This window comes from Mobula hypostoma, chromosome 17, assembly GCF_963921235.1.
Source record: "Mobula hypostoma chromosome 17, sMobHyp1.1, whole genome shotgun sequence".
NCBI classification, from domain to species: domain Eukaryota; kingdom Metazoa; phylum Chordata; class Chondrichthyes; order Myliobatiformes; family Myliobatidae; genus Mobula; species Mobula hypostoma.
This window is the reverse complement of record NC_086113.1, coordinates 38,434,616-38,461,288: the sequence shown is the minus strand read 5'-3', so window position 1 is coordinate 38,461,288 and position 26,673 is coordinate 38,434,616. Positions and strand designations below refer to the sequence as shown.

General features: G+C 40.8%; 1 protein-coding gene across 10 annotated transcripts in view; it reads left to right on the top strand.

The window, feature by feature from the left end:
- The window catches only part of zgc:158766 (uncharacterized protein LOC100009641 homolog), a 357,736-nt gene that overhangs the window by 256,548 nt on the left and 74,515 nt on the right, over positions 1-26,673 (top strand). For 7 of the 10 annotated variants that reach the window (XM_063069726.1, XM_063069725.1, XM_063069719.1 and 4 more), the window contains one exon: positions 22,276-22,473. The exons of the other annotated variants lie outside the window; for them this stretch is intronic. Coding sequence is in view for 5 of the 7 variants with exons in the window: in XM_063069719.1 (XP_062925789.1) it covers positions 22,276-22,473 (198 nt within the window). In the remaining 2 variants the exon portion in view is untranslated. The remainder of the gene's footprint in view (positions 1-22,275; positions 22,474-26,673) is intronic. 10 annotated transcript variants of the gene reach the window in all.

The window sequence follows — 26,673 nt, the reverse complement described above, 5'->3', positions numbered from 1 at the left end:
GAAAAGGGGAGGTGCAACGAGACCTGGGTGTCATTATACACCAGTCATTGAAAGTGGGCATGCAGGTACAGCAGGCGGTGAAAAAGGCGAATGGTATGCTGGCATTTATAGCGAGAGGATTCGAGTACAGGAGCAGGGAGGTACTACTGCAGTTGTACAAGGCCTTGGTGAGACCACACCTGGAGTATTGTGTGCAGTTTTGGTCCCCTAATCTGAGGAAAGACATCCTTGCCATAGAGGGAGTACAAAGAAGGTTCACCAGATTGATTCCTGGGATGGCAGGACTTTCATATGAAGAAAGACTGGATGAACTGGGCTTGTACTCATTGGAATTTAGAAGATTGAGGGGGGATCTGATTGAAACGTATAAAATCCTAAAGGGATTGGACAGGCTAGATGCAGGAAGATTGTTCCCGATATTGGGGAAGTCCAGAACAAGGGGTCACAGTTTGAGGATAAAGGGGAAGCCTTTTAGAATGAGATGAGGAAAAACTTCTTCACACAGAGAGTGGTGAATCTGTGGAATTTTCTGCCACAGGAAACAGTTGAGGCCAGTTCATTGGCTATATTTAAGAGGGAGTTAGATATGGCCCTTGTGGCTACGGGGATCAGGGGGTATGGAGGGAAGGCTGGGGCGGGGTTCTGAGTTGGATGATCAGCCATGATCATAATAAATGGCGGTGCAGGCTCGAAGGGCCGAATGGCCTACTCCTGCACCTATTTTCTATGTTTCTATGTTTAATTCAGGTTACTTTAGGGTTTACCTTCCCTGATGAACTCAATTGATTCAGCAGTGCTTTTATAATAAACTGACAACATCACAGTAATTTTTAAATATTGAATTGTCACATCAAAACCTTGGTAGGTTGAAGATATTATTTTAGAAGATGTTATTTTGTGGTCTGTAGGCAACAACATTATTTTCTTCATTGTCCTTATTCAGAAATGAGGTAGTACTATAAAATAATGAATCTTTCTTCTGAAGATTGAGAATCGTATTGAGCACATGATTCAGGCCAACACAATTACAAATGAAGAAAATGGGATAATAAAATAGTGTGCCTTTTTAGAATTTTATTTATTTTATGTTTTGGAATCCTTGTAAAATCTTCGTCCCTCCCAAACATGTTGAGTAGAGTTTATAGTAAAGTATATTGTATGTAATGGAAAAGCTTGATTAGCTTAAAATGTTGTTGGTTGCAAGGGCAACAGAGGGAAGTTGAGGGAAGTCAAAGAATTTGCAAGATGAGCAGGCCCCAACTTGATTTAGGTTTTGCAATCCAGGTAATCCTTAATGATAGATGCTGTAATTCGCCACGCATGGCTGTTTCCATTATTACTACAGGGAGCTAATAAAAGGGAGCTCTGGCTTCAGTAAACCTTCAGAAATCCAGATTTTATGAGGGAACTAGAGAAACATGGCATGATTTAGATATTTTCTTAAGTAGCAGATTTATCACTGTGCATTGCCCTGAGATTGAGTAGAAAGTGAATTTGACATTTTCACTTCGTTAGCACTGCTGATGTATTAATTATCTGGCCAGAGCCCACCATAGTTATTAATCCTCTAAGGCTGCTCTGGAGGCTTCAGGAAAGAAAAAGTAATCTGAAGGATTCTGTAGCAAGCTACCAAGAGAAAAATCATAGTGTGGAGAATGGTAATAACAAAAATGTTTCAAGAACATTACACAAGTAATTCTGTTTACCTGTACAAAAATAGTTGGCTGAACGTTGAGAGGGGAGCAACATCTTTATTTTAGTGAAGGATCATTTGGTTGGGTAATGTAGAATCTATTTACTCTCCTTTTGGCATGGGAAAATTATGCATTTGGATCTGGGTATGTTGGGCAATCAGTGATGAAATCTGAGTATTGGACAACCAGAAGAAAAGATACCTGGAGTTATCAGAAAGTTTGTAATATTTGTGTCTTAATAATCTCAAAGTAAGCTTTGGACTCCACAGCTACATCAATCCTAAGACTGCTCAGCCTCATTATAAACTTCGGTTGTCCCTTTACCTCATTTTAGCTATGTCTATATAGCTCTGGATTCTTGATCATCCTGGAATTTGATCACTCCACCACTGGTGGCCACAATTTTACTACCATGAACCAGGATACGGAATTCACTCTATCTTCATTACTTTAGATGCAGCATAAATTCCGCCTCCTTAACCAAGTTGTCTACCTTAATCTCAAGATAGTGGACTTGGATGATCAGACATGACCAGTGCAGGATCAAAGGGCTTAATAACCTACCCATGCAAATTGATATGTTGTTCACGTATGGCTCTACATGAAACTGTATTTAATGTTCTTGTGATGCTTTGCCAAGCTTTGAAAGTGATATTTAATTTGTGAAAAAGTTGGTAACTTAGTCCACACTAGCAATCAGTATTGTTTGCACGATTCATTTTTCCCCCTCTGCACATTGGGTGTTCTTTAGTCTTTCTTTATGGGTCATTTGGGTTTCTTGTTTTGTGTCTGCCTGTAAGGAGATGAACCTCAAGATTGTATAATGTATACAAACTTTAAACATATTGGACAGAAAATGCATGTAACATATGTGAAAGGCACACCTATTTTATTAAATTTAATAAATATTTATAGTTCACGCTGAGAAAATATCTCTTCAGAAGATCATCATCATCATCAGGTGCCATGCCCAGTTTGAGCTTTGACTGCCATGGCCCATGCACTCCTGTTTTGCGTCAAGTGGATCAATTCATTGGTATTCATTTCCAGTTCTCCAGTTGTTGTCTCCATCATCATTTGTCTTTGCCTTCCTCTTGCTTTCTTCCCTTCAATCTTTCCCATAATTACCATGCATTCTAACTCCTCTTTCCTAATCACATATCCAATGAAGTTACATTGCCTTTTCATGATCTCATACATTATTTCTCCTTTTGTGGTTGCTCTGTTCGTGACATCCTCGTTTGATATTCGTTTCGTCCATGATGTTCTTTGCATCCTCCTCAAAAACCACATCTCTGCTGCTTCAGTTTATTTCCTCATGTTACTAGATATTGTCCAGCATTCTGAGCCATATAACATAACTGCATAAATGTAACATTTCAGTACTCTGAGGAACATTAAAGAAGAGGAACATTGAAGGTCCAAGTATTTTAAAATCTGAAGTTCGTAATGCAATAATTAAGATGAAGAAAGGAAAGGCAGCAGGTCCTGATGAATTAACAATAGAACAAATTATCGCCCTTGAAGATTATGGAATTGAAAAACTTACTGATTTAATCAATGACATTTATGAGACTTCAGAAGATAACTTTAGAATTAAAAGTTACAACTTGTAGTCTTGCAATCAAAGTTTCTTTTTTGTTAGTGGGAGCTAGAGCTATCTATTTTCAAATCAGTTCAGAAAGTTACAACAAATTGGGCCTTGTATTGCAAATTAAAATGGAGTATTGTTTTATCACGTATTCTTGGCTGATTTTGTTTTAATATAATGAGTGCATTCTCCTTTTTGTTCTTCTTCTATCAATTTTGATGTTATGACATAGATCTTTAAACTGGAAGAGATATTGATAGCCTGATACGTTTACCATAAGGGAACAGGGATGGAAGTAAAACCATAACTAATATTGGAAAGTGGAGGAGTTTGAAAGAAAGGCATCCGTTAGTCTTGCGAGACCATGGATTTGCACCTGGAAAGTCTTCACTCTCCAGGGTGCAGGCCTGGGCAAGGTTGTATGGAAGACCGGCAGTTGCCCATGCTGCAAGTCTCCCCTCTCCACGACACTGATGTTGCCCAAGGGAAGGGCAAGGGCTGACACAACTTGGCACCGGTGTTGTTGCAGAGTAATGTGTGATTAAGTGCCTTGCTCAAGGGCACAACACAGTGCCTCGGCTGGGGCTCGAACTCACGACCTTCGGGTCGCTAGTCGAATGCCTTAACCACCTGGCCACGTGCCCACAGGGAAGAGTATAATTCTCACATTAATCCCATATGAATCAGCTGAGGGAATCTGGGGCACTTTGTAGCAGATGGTGTAATGAGGCGGTGCAGAAAGCAGGTTGGTTAAGCGTCACTGTGAGCTAACAATCTGCAATCTGAAGAAAACAACACACAGATTTTGATCCTTTCAAATCAAAGTGGAGACCATATTGTAGGAGCTGTGGATGTGTTATAGAATCATGGGCACAGAGGGCAGGATCTTTAGCTTGTTGTACCTTTGTTAGCTCTGTGGAAAAAAAAACCCGATACAGTTAGTTCCACTCCCTTTTTTAAAACACTACTTCTCATTTGCTGCTAGGATCCATTCAAACAACACATTCCAAGTCACCAGGACCTGCTGTGTTTAAAAAAAAACTCTTGAAATATCTGATTCTTTCAAATCTTTTAACTGTGATTGCTCCCTTTCTCCCAGCAGAAGAATATGTTTCTACTTAATTACTTCCATCATTTTGAACAGCCCTAGTATATCACAGACCAAACTTCTCTGGTTTAAGGAAACATTTCTAACTCCTCCATATAAGTGAAATTATGGATCAGATTATCCCCAGAATAGGTAGTAAATCAGGTCACTCTTGGAAGTAATGGTTGTAGTTATGACCAGATGTTGCTCAGATACCACATGGAATCCAAATTTCACCCAACTTGTAAGTAACAGGATTGTGTAAAGTGGGAGTGTGGAACAATATAATCTTGATGAACTATAGATGCCATAATGATAATGTGGAACATACCCCTGTTGGAGGTTTCTAAGGTTCAAAATTCACAAGTTTGTTGCATCCTCTGAAAAGAGTGAGTAGGTTGGCCTGCCTCATTTACATTCTTCAACCTAGTTTTTAAACACATTTCCCTGAAGACATCACCTCATTAATGTAGGTTTAATTTTATTTCTGCAATGATCGTTGAAGCAAAGAGAGTTTTTGATAAATGTGATCATCAGCCAAAACAAGCCTTGAGTAACTTATTGCGAATTCTAGATGCACATCCCAGCATATGGAGAACTGCATGGAACAGAAGGTTCACACAAATCATCGAGAAAGGTATGAAGAATTTAAAAGAAAGGAGATTGAATCTTTGCCACCAACAGCTACCCCCACCTTCTGCTTTCATCGCAGGATTAGCCATTTGAAAAACACATGGAGAGAATTTGGGCTGTTTGGAGAATAAAGGTCAGAATGTTTGGCAAGCATTAAAAGAGTGTTCTCTTCCCAGCAGGCTTACTTGGTAATGCTGCTTGTCAGGAACATGTCTAACAGAAGCAGGCAGTAGGAAACTACATTTCTCATCAAACACAGGAACAACTCATGGAATTTTACTGGGATGCAAAGTATTTGGTGTTAGATTTAGTTTAGTAATGGAGTCATGGAGGATCTACCAGTTTTCTTTTTGTTCCCACTAACACTTTGTGACTGGAAGAAGAGGATTTAGTATAATTGAGGTTTCGTGGTCAATGAGGACTTGATGAGCTAATGGGACTGTTTCTGGGCTGTGTATTTCTACAGCTTCTAAGAAAATGTGTCCTTAGTTTATATTTTCATGTCTGTATTGACAACTAAGAATTTATTGAGTACTTTATCTGCAGCTGGAATTTCTGCCTTAAAACTGGAAAGGCCAAATCAAGCTAGAGCCTTTTGTGGAACATCTGCCTGGAGTATTCTGCTTAATTTGAATCTTCTTATATAAAAAAGATGTACCTGTCAAAGAGGGAGTGCAGCAAAGACTTACCAGATTAACTCCTATGATGGTGTTTCTATCATACAATGAGCAATTGACTTGGCCGAGCCCACACTCCCATGGAACAGTGAGAGGTAATCTCATTAAAATATACAAAATTGTCCAAAGGATAGACAATTCTCTTAGCTACTGTATCTAAAATCAGGACTCACGGTCTCACCGTGTAGTCCATTTAAGACTGAAATATTTCTTCACTCTCGTGTGGCTAGTGAATCATAGGAATTCTATATCCTGGATTCAAAACATTTCAAATAAAAATAGACTTCTGGATAGCAAAGAGATCAAGTAATATAGTGTAACACCTGTGTAGCATCGGTCTTATTGTGTGTGACTAGTCAGCTCACTCATTGAGAAAATCAAGTTACGCTAGGTACTAGTAGGCCATCAGAAGATTCTAGTAGTGGAAGGAGGCAGTGAATAGAAACCGCACACTTCTGGGAATAAGGTTTTGTTTATAAGAAAAGAACAATATGTACAAAATATTTACATGAGCAAGAATAATTCAAAATTCAAACATTCTGTTTAGGTTCCAAATCGTAGATATCAACAAAAGTCAAATTCCTGTTTAGTTGGAATTAGTAATATTCATCAGAATAACTTTTGTTACTCCAATTTCTCTAACTAATTAGATCTAGTGTTATTCTGTATTTAACAGTTTACAGACTAAACTTTCCTTTTTACTTATCCCTAGTTAGTTAGAAAACCAAATATAATTCCCATTCTCAAGTATTATAGTTAACTTCAGTTTCAGTTCCAGACAGTGCATCTACAAGTTTAAATTCCAAAATTATATATACAGTTTAACTCTTTTTATGACAATTCTCCAATATCACAACTCTTAAACTAAGTAAATCTCATTCAGTAACTTATCAAAGTCTTTACAGTTCTTGCTGAGAATCAAATTCAGATTCTTCGAATGAAAATAAACGTATACATCCAACCATATTAAATCCTCTGTGTCATTACACATTCCGTTCCCACGCTGGTTCTTCATGTTGGGTGGCTCGCCATCTTGTTTCTTGGTTCATTGGAATGAAATAGTTGATCATCCACAGAAAGTCAATTCACAAACTTGTACAAAAACTTGACCAAATCCCTTGGTATGATTTTACAGAACTAATTCCCAACTACTCGGTAGGGATTTTGGACACTCATCTCTGCCAATATTGTCTTGTTAAAGCTGTTGCATGTTATAGTTGTAGCTTCACTAAATCTTTTATTGCTATTGTGTCTCCTCCAGGGTTTTCACCCTGAGGTTTTCAAGTTAGTAGGGTAAAGATACTTACTACTAATTCCACTCTTAATGGCTTACATCTTCAGATTCTAATCATTGCTGCGATTCTCTCCTTCAATTCTCTGCTTTTCTATAGCATTTTTTTTTCAAATTTTAAAAAATTAGTATCCTCATTTTCATCCCTCCACAGGTAGAACTTTCAAACATTACAACTTTGGGTTTAATTAACCTGGGTTACAATAGGAATAGAAGGGAACAGGATTGAAATTAAAAAATCGACATGATCTGGTTGAAAGGCAGACGCAGGTTCAATAGGCCAAATGTCCTCTCGCTCCAATTTCTTAATTTGTAATTTTTCCGAAACTACCTTCTGCTACGTGCACTGAGCCTTGTTCAGCCATGTTCTCTGGTCCCTCACTATATAACCATTATGATATCTTGTTCAAATCCTTCCAATGTCTTGCCTCTCATTATTCTATAACTTTCTTGATCCCTAAAATTCTCTCCATTCCTCCAAATCTGGCCACTTATGGTGTTTCATTTGTTGCTCTATTGATAGCAGTGACTACAGCTCTTTAAAATTTAGTTCTTAAATTAATGAAGTTTCATCCTTCTTATTTAAAAAAATTCTTAAAGCTTACATATCAAACCAAAGTATTGATCATCTGTTCTAGTAGCTATGTTGTTTTAAGTTCAGTCCAGATATTTAATAAAAAAGTGTTTCTCACAAGCTATCTACCCAATTCATTTAGTGGTGTCAAACTCCGCAACTGGACTAATTCTTCATTTTTTTACATCTGAGTGAGTACAATGGCACTTGTCCTCCTGGTTTGCTTGTTTAAGTCTCCCTGAATCTCATGAGAACACCTTACCATGAGCAAATCTCTGATTGTCTTGCATTGTGGAGGAGGCTGTGTCTTATCTATTCAATTACAAGATGTGGACATCTCCAACCAGGCCATTGAGATTGAGAATCTTTACCTTGAGATGGAGGTGATATTATTTTGTAATCCATTGAAACCTATTCAGTGTCTGTATTCTCATGGTGCTTTGGATGAGGACCTGGTTTCTGTAGATATTTATTGTTGTGGAATAACAACTCTGCACTATTAAATAGGAGAAGAAAACTGATCATGCTTGATAGTATCTCAGCGCAGGAACACATACTCACTGAGTGGAGATCCCATGGACCAGGCTAAGAGGGAGGAAGTCTTGGAGGTTCCCACATTGAGACACTTAATAGTTTTCTCATTGCTTCGACAAAAAAAAAGTCCAAGGAGACTTAATAGTTTAAACGTAGGGTTTATATCAACCTGATATCTCTAAATATATTGATTTAAGTCAATGTAATCAGCTTGCATTAACCTGGAATAAATGAAACAAAGGCTTATACAAATTTGGTGAGCCTGAAACAATTAGCTTAAATCAAGTTAGCACCAGCCTGGAGTCCCTGAATAAATTAAATCAATGTTAATGTTAACCTGGTGATCTTAATTAAATTAATTTGCAGCAAACACAAGAATGGAGACTTTAAACAGATCAATTCAAATTTTAAAATTGGGACATTTTTCTAATATTTACCAATGTAAGGTGCATTCAGAATCATGACTTTGTCAGCCGTGATTGATTGGACACGCAGGTTGTCAGACACTGCTCCTATCAACTGGAATGCTGTCATGTATCTTTTGTTTGACGCATAGCTTAAACAAAGTCAGTCAGCAAACACCTGACTTCACTAAACTGTTGAAAATACACCTGTGTTTTAAAAAGAATATTAATCTCTTAATGATAAAGACAGTTTCTGTGAACAGTAGTTCCTCTTGACTTGTCTTTGAAGGAAGAATGCAAAACTTCTACCACAACCTAGATCTGCTGGCTTTGGTTACCCCTCAGATTACCCAAAGTAACAGATATGCTGATCAGTTTATTAAACACGATCACAAAAGCACTACCTGCATCTGTGTTGAGTTCAGCCCACCCAGAAACTGGACTTGCAGCAGACTGGGATTTACTCCACTAGAGAGGGTTCATATTTTAACTTTGCTTTTCATGTTTTCTGCTGTTCAAATTTCCTCTGTGACAATGTAGTGTGTGATAGACCCAAGCTGCAGGTACCAAGCCTGGGTAGTACAGTCACAATTATGTTGCTGTTAAAGGCAGTTATGTTGTCCCCACCTACAGACTTGGATAGTTGTGTTGGTAGCCTGTACTTGCCTCCTTCTGGTCTTTAATCGGTGTAAACTCCAGTGTTTCATCACACATCCTGGCAAGACCATTTGCACAAGTTAGCCCACAGCTCCCAACTATCCTAAACTACCCTCAGAATGGAGCATCAAGTGGAGCAATTATTTTTGATCACTAAAGTGTATAGCAGCCAATTGGTTGAATTGCTGGCATACTTTTACAGTTGGACTCAAATCTCTTGGCAATTTTGTACAGTGTATATTCTGAGAGAATTATTGTTCTTAAATACAAGATTTTCTTGATTCTTATGGCATTGGTAACAACAAAGCTGGATCAATCAACACTTCCCATGTTATGTCGTCTTGTAGGTTATGGAGAAAAGGCAGGAGAATGGGGTTGGGAAGGATAATAAATCAGCCATGATGGAATTGTGGAGGAGACTCAATGGGCTGAATAGCCTAATTCTGCTCCTATGTCTTATGACCTTATTGACATTTGGGATAGCTGTGAGAAAGGATAAACAATTATTAAGTCACCACATAAGTGTACAGCAAGGATTACTGATCAAAGAACAATACGGATGCAGTGATTTTTTTCTGATTGTCTGGAGGCTGAAAATGTATGTCCTTACTGACCTGACTCTCAGGAAAAGATAAAATAACCAACAGTAACTTTACATATGAAAAATTTTAATTCAGATATCATCTTACTAGAGGCTTGATGACAATAACCAGCTGGGGGACAGTGTTTTAGTTATTCAAGTTCAAGTTTAATTGTCATTCAACTGTCTATGAATACAGCAAAACGAAACATGGTCAAGGTGCAAAGCACAGTACCAACAGTCATACACAGCACATGGCAGGCATAGGGCACATAAGTAAAATACAGTAACACAAAAAAAAACATAGTCGAGTTCTCTGAGTCCATGTTGATGCAGCGGTCTGCAATCGAGCACAATACATCATGTTTTCTCCAGTGCAGCCTCGGGGGTGGGGGTGGATAGGTGTTGGGCAGCACCGACTCCAACATCTGCACTGTGCCCACACTGCCTCTGGCGCTCCAATGGAGTGCACCAACTCCAACTCCTTCCCTCCGAGCAGCCACAGCAGGCGACGCCGCAGCTTGAGGCCACAAAGCTCTTCCATTGTTCGCCTGCATATCAGTGAATTGGTCTCACTGCATTCCACATGAACAATGTCCAACAGGGTCCTGGGATCCAAGGAAAGCAAACAAGACAATCACCTGCATTATTTTATTCACTGATGCTCTGGAAGATGTATTAACATGGCTGTTATTCTGTGGTGCACTAAAAAGAGGTTGAAATTACACAAGTATCTAAGCAGAATCCTTCAACTCATCTTCCATTGAGTAAATTCTGTTTTGCTTCAAGGTTTCTGCTGTAGATTATACAGGTTGCTGTAGCAAAGAAAGTACTCATACCTGCTAATGTACATGATTAAAACATCTTTGTTAAAATTTGGTAATGGGTTGGTTCTTTCCTTTTGTATGCTTAAATGTATTTTGTTTCTGCTGTCGGTGGAAATTGAGTATCAAGCTACAGGAGGAGTGAATAAAAGCACCTCCACCTCGGCACATTGACTAGCCTGGAGCATTCAAGCTGAACAATTCGTCTAGCTTGCAGAATTCAGATCAAAGGAAGGTTTAGCCGAGTGTGTCAGTGTCACGTCTGGACAGATTCAGGTAACAGCTGATGTTAAAAGCCCGCGATCAGTTGGAAATCTATTTCCCCTGGTGCCTTTACAAAGGCTGAAGGTGTCTGTTTCTGACCGCACCAGGTGGACTCTTGTTAAATACAGACAGGTATTTTAATTTAAACTCAACTGCTTTGTTTAACTGTTTGGTGGAGCATAAATAATCCGTTAAGTGTGGAGATTATTATGAACCATAATAAAAGTTGGCCATTTTATCCTTGTCCATATTTCATATTGAACAAAGCAGATAAATGTGAACTGACAAACCACGAAGAAACTTAACTAATCTGACAAAACCATTTAAAGAGGAACATAGACTCTGTCAGATGGTGAAATATTAAGGCCATCTTGATTATCTTCTATTATCCTGGTGGCTGCATGATAATAAAGTTAATGATTAATCTTACATACCAGTCATTGGCAATTAATCTTCAAAGTACTTGCACATGAGAGAAAACACCACTAATTGTGAGGAATTCTTGGAACCATGTGGGTGAAGCTGTTCTAAAGAGCTTTTGTTTTTACAAACTGAACCTAAAAATCTACAGGTGTTTCAAATATTCCTTTCACTTATTCCGACAATTTTTTTACCCTTGGTTCTATAACCTTTATGATATAGCATCTAACTGATGAATTTTTTTTCTTCATGGATCCAAAATTATCTATACCTGCATAGCATGTTTACAATTTACAATGCTATGGATCTTTCAGGACCTGCACTTCGACATATTCTGTATGAAAGCTATTCATCCCATTTGGTTTTGAATAAATCAAACAGCAGTTGTTTTCTCTATCTGGTCACTAATGCAGAGCAAAGCCTGAAATCTGGGCAATATTTATTCCCTGTACAGGAAAATAACTTTTAAATGGAAGTTTTAAAGACTGGTTTTAAAATATATTTTATAGTCACAAGACTTTAATTGTGCTGTTAACAGCAACATATGTACATGGGTGGCAAATAGAAAAGATTAATTAAAATGTTTGCATTTAACATGATGGGTTAGACTGCAAAAGAGAGAAAGTGCCTCTCTGTTATAGTGTCTTACTATTTAGAGCCAGATTTACCTGTAGTCCTGCAAATTGCACTTTCTCAGGTGCTGATCAATTCTGCTTTGATTTTTATTTGTAATATACCTGCATTAATGGGTAATTTATAATAACCTATTAATATTCCAGCATATCTTTTCATGTGAGATAGAAGCAGAAGAGCCAAAGAAAACTAAGGGGGTCACAGGGAGAATATGCAAACTGCTTACAGTCTGCAATGGATGTGAGGATTGAATCTGGGCCCTTGGGGCTATGAGGCAGCAGCACTGATGTTTCAGCACACTGCTACCCATATTGTGCTTGGGGGAGGTACAAGAAAGATTCACTACAATGAGGCAAGACCTGAAAGATTTGAGTATGTGCTGTGTAAACTTGGATGGAAGAGATATACTAGGATGTGTCCTGAATTAGAAACCATGACTTAGGAGGATAACTCCAGTGAATATGGGCTTTTCTCTTTGGAGCAAAGGAGGATGAAAGGTGACTTGATAGAGGTGTACAAGATGATAAGAGGCATGGATCGAGTGGATAGCCAGAGACTTCTTCCCCCAGGGTAGAAATGGCTAATACAATGAGGCATTACTTCGGGGGGTGGGTGGTGTGATGTCAGAGGTCAAGTTTTTACGTAGACAGCGGTGAGTGCTTGGAAGTTGCTGCAAGCGGTGGTAGTAGAGGCAGATACATTAGAGACATTGAAGGAACTCAATGGTAGGCACATGGATGTTAGAAAAATGGTGGGCTATGTAGGAAGGAAGGGTTGGATTCATCTTAGACCAGGTTAAAATATTGGCATGGGCCTATACTAGGCTTTAATGTTCGATGTACAAAAGGTCAAGGGTGGAATTGTGTAAGGGATTTATTTTTGGCAAAATAAAAGAATGTTCAACTTGTTACCAGAAAAAGTGGTTAAAGAGGGCGTATGGATAAAGCAGGAGTTCTGAATAAGGGGTCTAAGGACTCCTCAGTTAATAGTTGTGGTCCATGGCAGAACAAAGGTTGAGAGCCCCTGATTTAAAGGAAGTTAGGTGACACGCGAGGTAGAAAGGAACGGCCGATTAGGTTAATGAGGCTAATTGAAAATGGGTACCAAAAAGTGTGTGTTATCTAAAACATCAGGGTAGACACTATGAAAATCAAGAAAGGCATATAAATAAAATAAGCAAAAGGGTGTAATACAAAAGGAGAAGGAAATTTGTAAATTCCTAACCTGAAGACCGAGGGCAGCAGGTTTCATTTGGACATTGAGACCACGAGAACGAGATTGTATTCAGATGGGGCTATTGAAATGTGTGGAGAAGAACTGTATGAATTTCCATGAGGTGCATTATCAGCCATGATTTTATTCAGGGTGGAGCAGGTCGATGTGTCTGGATGGCCCCCTCCAATCCCTGTGTTGCTTTCATTACTAACAAAACTTGCATCCTATCACTTGTCTAGAGATGTAGCAAACGCTTTCATAAAGTGGTGGTGATGGCCATCGCCTCTATGCCTTTAGATGATGAGGTAGATGGTCATCGGATACAAGTTTTTGCAGCTGCTGTTTAGGACTCCCTATGAATCCCCTACTTTGAGAAACACCATGAGGCTGTTTGTGCCTTCATGGTTCATCGGAAGATGCAAGTGGAACACTCTTTTGAATCTGATATTCTGAGGTTAGCAGAAGTACCATCTCATAACAAGCCTTTCCTTTCTCACAGACTGGCGTTGATACTTTTCCTGTCTAACCAAATAGAAGTTAAGAAGAGAAGTATTTAATGTTAGTGGTGTTGGCAAGAGAATGTGTTTCTCTTCAGAGCATTAGTGGTAGTAATATCAGGACTGACATGTCACTATAATTCATCATAGTAGGTAGATGTTATTTGTATATATAAAAATTTATTAGAAAAATAAGGTGCTGGTGAAATATAGAAATTCTGCAGTATGCAATTAGTCAGGGTTCAATAACGTCCTTTGCAGTGTTACATAAACATATTTCCTGAAATTGAGATAGATTTGCAAGTTAGGGAGGTTTATTGAACATGTAATGAGGTATTGTTGATTGGGTCACTTGGATGAAGGGGAGGTTGACAAATACGTGAGGGAGAAAGGAATAGAAGGTTAGCATGAAAGGAAGTGATAAGTAGTGGCAGTAGCTGACTTTTGTACTGCAGTATTATTGAGGTGCACTCAATGAGTTTCTATGTTGTGTGCCCTGTTCCTTAGATTTGAGTCCTTGAAAGGAAACATGGGTGTAATCAGATGGGAATGGAAAGTGATGGAATGAGTTTGGGTGCCTATGAGTTTCTTTGGAAATATTTCAATGTGTTGTCATAATTGTTTAAATTTTTTTAAAGTTAGAACATTGAACCGGATGCAAAGAGCTCTCTGATTGGTCTATTCCTTTTCTATATAGCCCAAGAGCCAAATGAGTACATGAAATGGTGGTGTAGCAGTTAAGAGTGTCACTGTTACAGCCTGAGGCATTCTGGAGTTCAGAGTTTCATTCCTGCCGCTGTCTGTAAGGAGTTTGTACATCCTCCCTATGATTGTGTGGGGGTTTCCTCCGGGTGCTCCAGTTTCCTCCCACATTCCAAAGACATATCGGTTTGTAGGTTATTTGGTCATTCAAGTGTAAACCTTAGGTTCAGCTAGCACATGCTTGTCTCAGGGAAGACAGCCTCTCGCCCAGCCAAACTGGGAAATCTTGTTCGTGTGGATGCTGTGTGGTGTGTTGCCCGGTTACAAATCCAAACTGCAAAATATCAGGTAGTACACCATTTACAATTAAACGAGTGAACTTTATAAATCTTAATCTGACTATAGGGTTAGTAAAGAAAACAAAAAGAAAAGAAGGGCCCATTTTAATGAAACTGTCTAATGCGCACGTTGGAGTTCACGATCTCGTCCAGTCGTCTCCCATCGACCTCTGACCGTTGCCGACCTTCGGACCCTCACTCCTAGTCCAATCCGTTCAAACGGTCTACCAACTCTCTTCATTCATGTTTTCTCTCTTCATCTCTCGCCGACAAAAGACTGTGAAATCCCTGCTCCCAGACCCACAAGAAGGAACAACATGCCTCTCATTGGCTAACATACATTCCAAAGGCCCCATTACCTCTCGTCATAACCCAAACATTGCTGCTACAGGGAAACCACTACCTTGGCAGTGAAACAATACAGAGGGCCATTACATTAGCAGTGAAACCTTACAGAGTATTAGTACATAAGCCCAGCAGAGATTGCACTTTCTGAGGAAGCTTAAACAAGCATCACTCCCCACTAACATCTTAACTACATTCTACAGAGGCGTGGTTGAGAGTGTGCTGACCTTTTGCATCACAAACTGGTACTCCAGCTGCAGTGCTGTCGACAAAAAAGCCTTGCAGAGGGTGGTTAGGGGAGCAGAGAAGGTTATTGGGGTCTCCCTACCTTCCGTCCAAGACCTCTGTCAGAGTCGATGCCTCCAGAAGACATGGTACATCATCAAAGAACCCTCACCCCCTCTCCATGAACTCTCCATGAACTGTTCTTCTGCCATCAGGCAAACGTTACAGGAGCATCAAAACTAAAACCACAAGGCTACTAAACATCTCGCTCCCACAGGCAGTCAGACTGCTAAATAGCTGCTCCACCTGACTCTGCTTTGGACACTTTTAACTTGCACTGGACGCTTATAACTGATTTTAACTGACATGTGGCTGTTGTGTTTTACTATTTATTGTTATGTTTATTATTTAGTTTTGCGTTTGTTATGTTATGATTGCACTGCCCCTGAGAAACGCTGTCTCATTCTGCCCTGCAGAGCTGATGTACGGTTAGAATGACAATAAAGTTTTTTGAATCTTGAATCTTGAAAGTTTGAATTTATTGTCACCTGACTCTGTATGCGTGTGTGTAGACATCCCTCTGGACAACAGTGCAACCACAAAACATATACCACACACAATACATAAAACAAAATATTGCCATAATGTAATTTGAAATGCATGTAGTGCACAGCACTAGTGACAGGGTATTCATTAATTTCTTAGCCTGAGGGAAAAAGCTGTTACCCAGTGTGGCAGTCATCGTCCTGATGTTTCTGTACCTCCTTCCAGATGGTAGTAGGTCAAGGAGATTGTGGGTTGGGTGATAGAGATCCTGAGCAATGCCTCAGGCCCTTCGTTTGCAATGCTCCTGGTAAATGTCACAAATAAGGGAGAGGGAGAACCACTGTGTTTTGCTGTCATTTGTAAGGTCTTGTGGTTCAATGCCTTGCAGATTCCGTACCACACAACGGTGCATTGTAAATTGTCCTGCTATAGGCAAGTGTTAAATAGATGGGTTGGTGGCTGGTGCAGCTTGTTGAACCAGAAAATCCTGTCTTGCGCTGTATCTATACAACAAATGCTCATGGTTGCGGGCAAAGGTAGCATAGCGGTTCGCATGGCACTGTTACAGCTCGGCGCGTTGGAGCTCGGAATTCAATTCCGATGCTGCCTCTAAGGAGTTTGTACACTCCTCCATGTGAACGTGTGGGTTTCCTTTCACAGTCCAATGACGCACCAGTTAGTAGCTTCACTGGTCATTGTAAATTGTCCTGTGATTAGGCTAATGTTAAATAGGTGGGTTGCTGGGCAGAGCAGTAGGCCTCGTTTTCATTGTGTATGGGGTCACGATTACCAGTGGAAGTGTAATCTGAGTTCAGATTAACCCACAATGTTGCATGTCGGAGGTTGAAAGTTTTCTTTATCTGCAATTCCACGAAGAGCATGAAGAGCAATGTAGTACATATAACAAAATGGACTTGAGAGGTCAGGTGTCTGCAATTCAAGTTATGGGCATTCCCTGCAAGTTCATTCCTGAATTCCCTGCTGGTCAATACTTGAAACTTAGTGAAGATCACGAAGAAAATAAGTCAGTCAGGATTGGAAGGTACAAGAATGCAGCTGCTGTAATCTGAAATAAATGAGAATGCTGGAAATACCCAACAGGTCAGCCCATGTCTGCAGAGAGAATACAGAGTTAATATTACAAGTTGGTGATATTTTATTAGAACTGGCCTGTAGTGTGCCTTTGCAAAAGTTGAGATGTTATTCCTTAAGCTTACATTGATCTTTTTATTTTTATTTATTGAGATACAGCTCTAAACAGGGCCCTCCAGCCCTTTGAGCCGCGCAGTCCAGCAATCCCCGATTTAACCCTAAGCCTAATCACGGGACAACTTAAAATGACAAATTAACCTACCTGACAGGTCGTTGGACATTGGGAGGAAACCGGAGCACCCGGGGAAAATCTACGCCTTCAGGAGGAGGATGTATAAACTCCTTGCAGAAAGTGGTGGGAACTCTGACCTTAGGAACAGTGTCAGAGGTCAAGGAGGTTAGAGAGGGAGTGGGATGGAGAATAGGAGTAAATGCACTGGAAGCTCAAGAGTTACCCATATGGACTGAACGGACATGATCTACAAAGCCATAGTCATATGGCTTTGCCCACTGAATCCACACTGACTATCGAGTTACAGTAGTCCTGCACTGATTTCATTTATTCCCTCCCCTCACCAGACTTTACAAATAACCTCCACATCAAGGATAATTTATAGAGGCTTCCTAATCTGCCAGGGTGTGCATCTTTTGCTTGCAGGATGAAACCAGAGTACCTCGGGGTGGCCTACGTGATCACGTGGAGAATGTGCTATCTCCGCAGAACCAGCGCTACGGGTTGGGTTTGAACCTGGGTCACTGAAGCCAAAAGGCTGTTTCCCTGGTGTAAATGTGTGAGCCTTCAGATGATGGGGAGGGAAGAGGTGGAAAAACAGGTGGTTTTTCCCACTGGGACGCTGTAGGGGTAAGGAGGGTGTGTGTCAGTGTCAGTCAGTTAGAGAGTGAATGCTTGAAGCGAGATGTGTCTGCTGGTGGATTCACATTGAGGAAAATACCAAGGATGATCCTGTATGTGGAAGCTCATGGGGTGGAAAATGGAAATAAAAGTGACCTTTGCTTTGTATAGGAGGAGTACAGATGAGACTAGAAGCGAACATACATTCAGTGGCCACTATATTCGGTACATCTGTACATCTGCTTGCTAATGCAAATTTCTAATCAGTCAATCATATGGCTGCAACTCAGTGCATAAAAGCATGAAGGCATGGTCAAGAGGTTCAGCTGTTATTCAGACCAAGCACTAGAATGGAGAAGTAATATGATCTAAGTGACTTTGATCGTGGAATGATTATTAGTGCTAGAAGGGGTGATCTGAGTACCTCAGACACTGCTGATCTCCTGGGATTCTCATGCACAATGATCTAAAGTCTTTACAGAGAATGGTGTGAAAAACAAAAAAAAAAAATCCAGTGAGTGGCGGTTCTGTGGGTAAAAATGCCTTGTTAATGAGAGAGGTCAGAGGAGGATGGCCAGACTGGGTCAAGCTGACAGGGAGGTGACAGTAACTCAAATAACCATGCATTACAACAAGTTTCTCTGTAACTTCTCTGTAATTTCTCCAATGGGATCCCACATGTTGAGTATTTCCAGCATTCTCTTTTATTTCAGATTTCTAGTGTGTCCAGAGTTTGTTGCAGGTCAGTGCCTACATACAGTTGTTTTTATCTCACGGTTCTGTGTCTTGCTTTCAAGAGGGTGAACCCTTGCAAAGGTGGCAGGGCCCAATGGGGTACCTGGTAAGGCTCTGAAAACCCATGCCAGCCAACTGCTGGGAGTATTCAAAGATATCTTCAATCTCTCACTGCTACAGTCGGAGGTTCCCACCTCCTTCAAAAGGTCAGCAGTTATACAAGTGCCCAAGAAGAGCAGCATGAGCTGTCTTAACGTCTGTTGTCCAATAGTACTCATTTCTGTGGTGATGAAATGCTTGAGAGGTGGGTCATGGCTAGAGTCAACACCTGTCTCAGGAAGGACCTGGATCCACTGCATTTTGCCTATCACCATATCTACAGCAGATATGATCTCAATGGTCCTTGGATCACCTGGACAATACAAATATGTATGTCAGGATGCTGCTTATCGACTGTAGGTTAGCACTTAAGACCGTCATTCCCACAGTCCTGATCAAAAAGCTACAGAACCTAGGTCTCTATACATCCCTGAGTAACTGGATCCTAAACAGCAGACCATAATCTGTGTGGATTGGAAATAACTTATCTACTTCACTGACAATCAACAATGGCTCACCACAGGGATATGTCCTTAGCCCATTGCTCTACTCTCTCTATACCCATGACTATGCGGCTAGGCATAGCTCAGATGATATAACCATAGCTGACAGAATTTCAGATGGTGATGAAAGGGTGTACAGGAATGAGATGTACCACTTAGTGCATCAACAACCCTGTGTTCAATGGCAGCAAGACCAAAGAGGCGATTGTGGACTTCAGAAAGTATAAGATGAGGGACACAAACCAATCCTCATAGAGGGATCAGAACTGCAGAGTGTGAGAAATTTCAAGTTCCTAGGTGTCAGTATCTCTGAGGACCAAACTTGGATGCAAAAAATATTAATGCAGCTATAAAAAAGGCAAGGCAGCAGCAATAGTTTATTCTGAGTTTGAAGAGATTTGCTTTGTCAACTAAAATACTCAAAACTTCTACAAATATACTATGGAGAGCATTCTGACTGGCTGCATCTCCATTTGATTTGGGGGGCGGGGTCTACTGAACAAGATCGAATTAAGTTGCAGAAACTCGTAAGATCAGTCAGCTCCATCATGGGCACTAGCCTCTGTAGTATCCAAGACATCTCCAAGGAGCGGTGACTTAGGAAGGTGGTGTCTGTCATTGAGGATGCCCACCACCCAGGACATACCTTGTTCTCATCGTTATTGTCAGGAAGGAGGTACAGAAGCCTGAAGGCACATGCTCAGTGATTCAGAAACAATTTCTTCTCCTCTGCCATCCGATTTCTAAATGGACCTTGAATCCACGAACACGACCTCACAATCTTCTTATTCCTGTTTTTTTGCACTAATTTTTAACTTGACTATTTGATAGACAAATATACTTACTGTAATTCAGTTTTCTTCCTCTATGTTTATTTATCATGTATTTCATTGTACTGCTGCCGAAAAATTAACACATTTCACGACGCATGCAGTAGTGGTGATATTAAACCTGTCTCTGATCTTCTGCTGATGTTCCCCGTATGGGACTTGAATCTATTGTTTTCTAGTTTGGGTGTAAAGTGTAACAGAAAAGAAGCAGTGAGCCTTAAAATCTGAGATCACAGTGCCACCATGTCAGAACAGGGCACTGCACAAATTAGTATTTTAATCATCCCAATGGTAGGCAGCTGTTGATTCCAGGGAATCATGGGTTTGCACCTCTGGTGGACTGTGTCCTCTCCAGGGCACAAGCCTAGGCGGGAAGATTTGAAGAACCGGCTGTTGCCCATGCAGCGGGTTCCCATTCTCCACGTCACTGATCTAGTCCAGGAGAAGGGCAAGCACCGATACAGCTTGGCATCAGTGTCGTTGCAGAGGTTGCCAGAGTGAAGTTGTAAACAACATCAAACTGCCTTAGTGAACCCGGCTCCGGATCTCTTCCTCGGGGTTTACTCCTGAAGCCTTTCCCATGGTTGGGTATGGCTGCATGCAGCGGAGGCTTAAAATCAGAGTTTTCCTTCTCCTAGGCGGGCTGCTGTCCAAGGCTGACGAGCCCCACCTGCCCGAAGCAACTGGTTTTGAGGAGCCATTAGTCCACCTTTGACCTTTCTCTTCTCAGTAGCATCAGTTCCACTGGGCCTAATAGCTAAGCCACGCATGAAGGCCACGAGTTGGACTTGTTGTCAGAGGCTGTTAGAGATGCATGCCATTTGGAGCACTTTATAGGTAGTGGGAGCTTATCCCCACTACCACCCTGGCTATGACAACCTTAAGTCATTCCTGTAGCGAAGTATAAACATCCAGTTTATGAATGGATTTGTGTGTTATGGGATGTGCAATATAGAAATGGGAAAAATATGAAATAATCTTGCAGCAAGTACACTCAGACAAATGATCCCTTGATTATTTATTGATAGAGAAAGGAATCTTTAGTAGTTCATGGAACAAATATATTAAATAAAAACACCTCTTTTCTTCACAATATGAATTCCATTGTTGTGTGATTATGAATTCAATTGCTTGCTTTCCTGCTACAAGTGCCATGCCTTTCCCACCAGATTTTATCAGGAAGGACAATGCCAGGCCTCAGGAATATTTTTCATGCCACTGGATAGCATTGTCTTGGCACAGGCTCACTCATGCCTTGCCAAGGGTCTAAGAGTCATTCATTATGCATGCCCATAAGGAATTGTAGGGAAAATTTCTAATTGCTGCAATAGAATGAAATTTGCGACTAAAAGCAATGCTTAGGGCTGTACATTCTCATCATTTATTGACTTATATGAAAGGTTATAGAATTATGGCACAGAGGCCTTTTTGATCCAATTTGTTTATGCATTTCAAAAATCTCACTTCCTAATGTAGCACAACCTAATCCATCAGTAGAACTCATCTTCTTTTCCTTAATGATTTATTTGCCTTCCTCTTGCATGCATCAATACTACTGACTTCAACAAATCTTTGGGATCTGTACTTCCAGTGAGTTAAACAATATTCTCCATTCCTGTTCTGGACACCATTCTCCAGTTCCTGTTAGACTTTATTAGCTAATGCCTTTAAACACAGTTTTGTTCTGGCCCCACTAGTAGATATTGCTTTATTTTTTTTACCTTTGAAAGGTCTGCATAGTTTTAAAGATCTCTGTTGCTCCCAGAGGCAAGAAAACATGACGGCTGCTGAATGCTCAGTTTCCTTTACTGTACAACTTTGCTTCACAGCTTGTAATAGAAGAGACATAAAACAAAACCAGAAACTGTTGGAAATACTCCTCCGGTCAGGCTGCGCTGGTGGGAAGAGAAACGGTATCAAAGTTTCATGCTGGAAACCCTTCATCAGAAAGCTAACCAACAAAGTACTGACAAAGCCTGTCTGACCTGAAATATTGACTCTGCTTCTCTTTCCATTAGATGCTGCCTGTCCTGTTGAGAATTTCCATCTTTTTCTGTTTTTGTTTTAGATTTCCAGCATAAGCAGTTTATTTGATTCTCACTTCTGTTAGACTTCTTTTAACAGTTTAGGATTTCTCCCTGTTGTGTAAGTTAAATATTTATCCTTTAACCAACCTTATGAGAATTTTATTGTCTTTGGATGCTATCTCCATGCAAATTAACTGCTCTGTTTTTTTTAAACATCAGAACTGTAACAAGGCTTTCAAAATATCTTATTGACTGCAAGTTGCTTTGGTTAGTTTACAGCTTGCAGCTCCTTCATTATATATCTTCCCAAAAATTAAAATATTTTGTAAATGGTTTTATTACTTTCAAAGCCTTTTTGAAAATGCAGGTGGAGTGAACACTTGCTTCTGTTTATACCTTCTGTAGGACTCGGAATCCCTTGACGCCTACATACAGAACACACTTTCAGCTCTTTACCCACCATTTGAAGTCACTGCAGCCACTGTCCTGTGGCAACTGTTCCACGTGGTGGAGAAGTCATACCGAGGGGACGGACTCCGCTGTCTGATTGATTTCCTGGTGCCGGCAAAGCGAATCCTTCAGTGCATTCAGCGGGACACGTGTGTAAGTAGACAGTCACCATAGGAAATGAGCATTCATTGCCACTGGTTTAAGGAACCGAGATTATACAGCAAAAAGTCTTGGTCTGGCCAGAATAAAGTGGATTTAGCAAGCTGAGGCTTGTTAAATATAGCCAGCCATGTGTGATGGTGAAAAATAATATTTAAACAGGTCTTTGATTTTGCACAATCTTCAGAATACAGGCAAATAGTTATGTTGCTCGAAGAAGAAATCCTGAGGATTATATATGCTGAAAGAATATGATGATGGGATTTGTTGAACAGAGATGATGTCTTGTGAAGTTTTCACAAGAATGCAACAAAAAAAGATGGAAGTTAGCATGATTTCAGGTTTTATTCAGTCAGTACCTTTCTCACCTCCTAGTCAGAAAATTATAGGTTTGAATCCTGGTTTGAGTTCAGAATATCTCAACTAATACTTTCATGCACTCAACCAGAAAGAGAGAATCTTTCAAATGAGGCTTTATATTAAAGCAACATCAGACCTTTCAGTTGCACAGAAACACACTCAGCAATTCAGGTTCTTCCCCTCTGCCATTTAATTCCTAAATGGACATTGAATCTTTGGACACTGCCTCACTTTTTCGCACATTTTTTTTGTATTCTATTCAATATATTGATTTACTTGTTTTTTTTAATTATCATTTTATTTATTTTTTGTTCTCTCTCTGCTAGATTATGTATTGCATTGAACTGCTGCTGCTAAGTTAACAAATTTCACATCACGTGCTGCTGATAATAAACCTGATTCTGATTCTGATTCTTATTCTAAAAAAAGCATTTGAGTTCTCTGGGTGTTTTGACCTGTACTAATTCCTCATCCCTCACTTAAATTCCATTAGGCATTCTTATGGCACTAGTCAGTGAAATCCTGCTATGTTCAAAATAACTATATATTTCCTATATTACTACATGTGTACCCAAAAAAACATTTTCATTTGCTTTGTGTTTTGGAACGACCAGGGTTGTAGCAAGTGTTCAGTAATTGTATCACAGCACCTTCCTTTTCTTCCTTATTGCCTGCTTGCTACACTTACTAGCTACAAAGAAACAATTTGGATGGGTGACATAATGTGGATTTCTGACTGAACTCTGCTGCTGTCTAAGGTTTCGAAGATGCCTCAATAAGTAAAGGCGAGATTGTTTCTGAGGACTGAAAATTGTGAAACAACAAAATTTCTTTACAAGTTGTTTTCTAGGTGATGAAGAAATGAACATCAGTGTGAGAATGTCATAATGAAACACCTTAGCATGCATCTTCGACAGTGAAGATGTTTTGGACTTTTTTAAGAAGAAAGGATGAGCCCTGCTGTTTGTTCACGTGTATTCATTGTATTACTGTTAATAAATGTGTAACAGGGACAGTCTGAAAAATATGAAGCATTTTAGAAAATCTGTTCAAAAGTTATTAATATTAATCTTTTGAAAGGGGAATTGATAAGTAACATTTCTAAATAGTATTGTTATTAAACCCATTTAATAGCCGAATACTGATGTGTACACCAGGTGTGTGAGGATTTCAAAAAGTTTCATCCAACATTACGTGTTCTCGAAACCGTCTGGCTGGCACTAAGCCAGGATGAGACGTTTCCTGTGAAAACATCTTACTGCTCCTGGGTTGTTAAATTCATTTACTGCTTCATTCAGCAGTAAAGATAATTATCCTGTATCTTTTTATTATGGGTGCAGTTTAAAGTATTGAGGGGTGGCATTACATGTCATGGGCTGGCAAGATTTTTCTTGGTGTGATATCTTGGACATGTGTCATAGATTCACCACTCCTGTATGTTGCTCAGCGAATGACAGCGAGATACCGAGTGGAGAGTCTGAAGTAAAACAAAAGTAAGCTCAGATTTCAGTCACCACCTGTGGAGAGAGGAAAAAAGATGTTTCAAAGGCCCAGGATTTTGGTGATGAAACATAAATGAAAGGGAGAGGACAAATGGGCTGTAGGGGATATTAAAGACCTGAATGGGAGAGGACAGGATATGAGTCCAGCAGACCTGAAAGGGTGATGACCTGGCAGACCATGTAGGGTGCACAGAGAGAAGGGGCTACTAACCAAGGAACACACAGCATTAATCAGCCACAGGTTGACTGGAAATGGACGCGAACTGTAAAGAAGTGCAGGGCGATGAGCCGGCACACCAAGTTAGGTGAATCTTGAGTGGGTTGAAAAGACAGAATGAACCACATGTATGGCACAGGGTTAGTGGGCAGCAGGGAGGATCGCAGAGACAGCAGTATGACCACAAATAGATTAGGCATTATGAAGCAGAGTGGAGCTTAGGCAGATCTGAGAGCGAGAGGGCAGGCTGGAAATGAAATGGACCTGGAAAACATATGGTAGAATGGATCCGTGAGGGTGAAGGGGCTCCTGGGGGTGACTGAAATAGCTACCTGTGGGTCCTGGAAGTGGCTGGCAGAGGGTTCTGCTGGGTGGATGACCTGGCAATGTTTAGGGGGTATATCTGTGCCCAGATAACTGTTGAGAGTGAACATGAGTACCATTGAGGCATTTTGGGACCATCGGACACTGGGGATTAGCGCCATCCTTGAGAGAGATGGGAACATTTTAGTTTAATTTAGTTCATCTAGTAAATCTGTTAGTCACTGACTTGCATATGTCTATTTGTAGTCATGTAGAATGTAGTCATGCAGGGAGGGGTAGCACCTCTGGTGGGGGAGCATGTCGCGTCCTTTTCAAGGCGGCTTGTCCACCTTTGGTCCCCACCTGGTACTCAGCTCTCACCTGTGGCTCCTCGTAGTTGTTTGCATGCGACAGCGGCCACACCCCGGGCGACGGCTTCAACAAGCCGGCTAAACCAGGTGAGGGTAGCCGACGGGTCTCAAACCCTTGGTGAGACAGGGAGTTGTCTATCCCAGCATGTGAAGACAGACTCCGGCGGATTGAGCGGACGAGACCAATGGAAGGTCAACAGTTAAGAAGGCGGTCTCTGCAAGCGTCGTGGAACGTGTAGAGCAGGACAAGACACAGAAGACGTTCTGGTCATCTGCGCCTAGTCCCATCTCCAGCCGCCTCGAGTCTGTCTTGCCACTGGATCCAGATGGGAATTGGGAAGAGAGAGTGAGGTTGGCACTGCGCAACTCTCCCTCACTTAAATCCAAATCACGCGCTAGTCTCAACACCATCATAATGGTGTCGAGGTCCTCATCGAAGTCGACGATGGACGAACACAGGATGTATTGTATTTGTAATAAGGGTATTTTGTAAAAAGAAAGAGGGTGAAAGCCTAGCAGATTGTGCAGGGTGAACCAGGGGCTGGGATGGACAGAGCAAAGGGGGCTCTAACCGAGGAATGCACGACATTGGTCGGTCACAGGGTGATTGGATGCAGGTGGTGAAATGTGATACAGACATGGAAGGTGAGTCAGAAATAATCTGGGTAAATGGGATTAGTACAGGAATGGCAAGGGCAAGGCTGGCACCGAACGGACTGTTTTTGTGGTTGTGTAACTTGATGACTAAAAATAAAGGACACATTTAAAATTTTAAAAATGATTGTATTTATCATTCTGGTTTGCGTGTACGATGCAGTTGCATACAAGAGCATCTGGGACTGTGCCATCGATCAAGTTCCACTCAATGTATGGATGATCATTAATCATTTGAAAACTATTTGCTCAGGGCTGTGGCCCTGAAGTGCATAGTCCGTCATCCCAAGCAGGACTAGCAAGGCGTGCTGAGGAAAGAGAAACTGCCTTATTTGGTCTGTGTCAGGGAGCTAGATGGCTGAATTTTTTTGTAGGTAGTTTGCCTCTGGGAGTTTCGTTCACCCTTTTCTAACCATCTCCTTTGGGCTCCTGTGATATGCTCCCAGCCAGTTAATTCCCTATCCTCTCTGTTCCATTGCAGCCAATAGTGACTGCAGCCGATAGGGATCCTGACTGAAGTCTAAATCTTCCTCCCCTGTGGTGCTGACTCACCGTTTCTCTGCCCCTCTCATCACTGCTGACAATCCGGGCCTAGTGGTTGTGGTGCCACTGGAGGAAAGATCTCTGCGTCCACAAGGAATACAAGGTTGATTTGTATTGGGCAAATGCGAGCCTTTATGTTTGCCTGTTCCTACATTCTGTCTCTGTGCTGGAATAATGGGCAATGTGTCCACATCCATGCCCCATGCCAAAACCTGGTGATCAGTGATCCAATCCTTCATTGGTT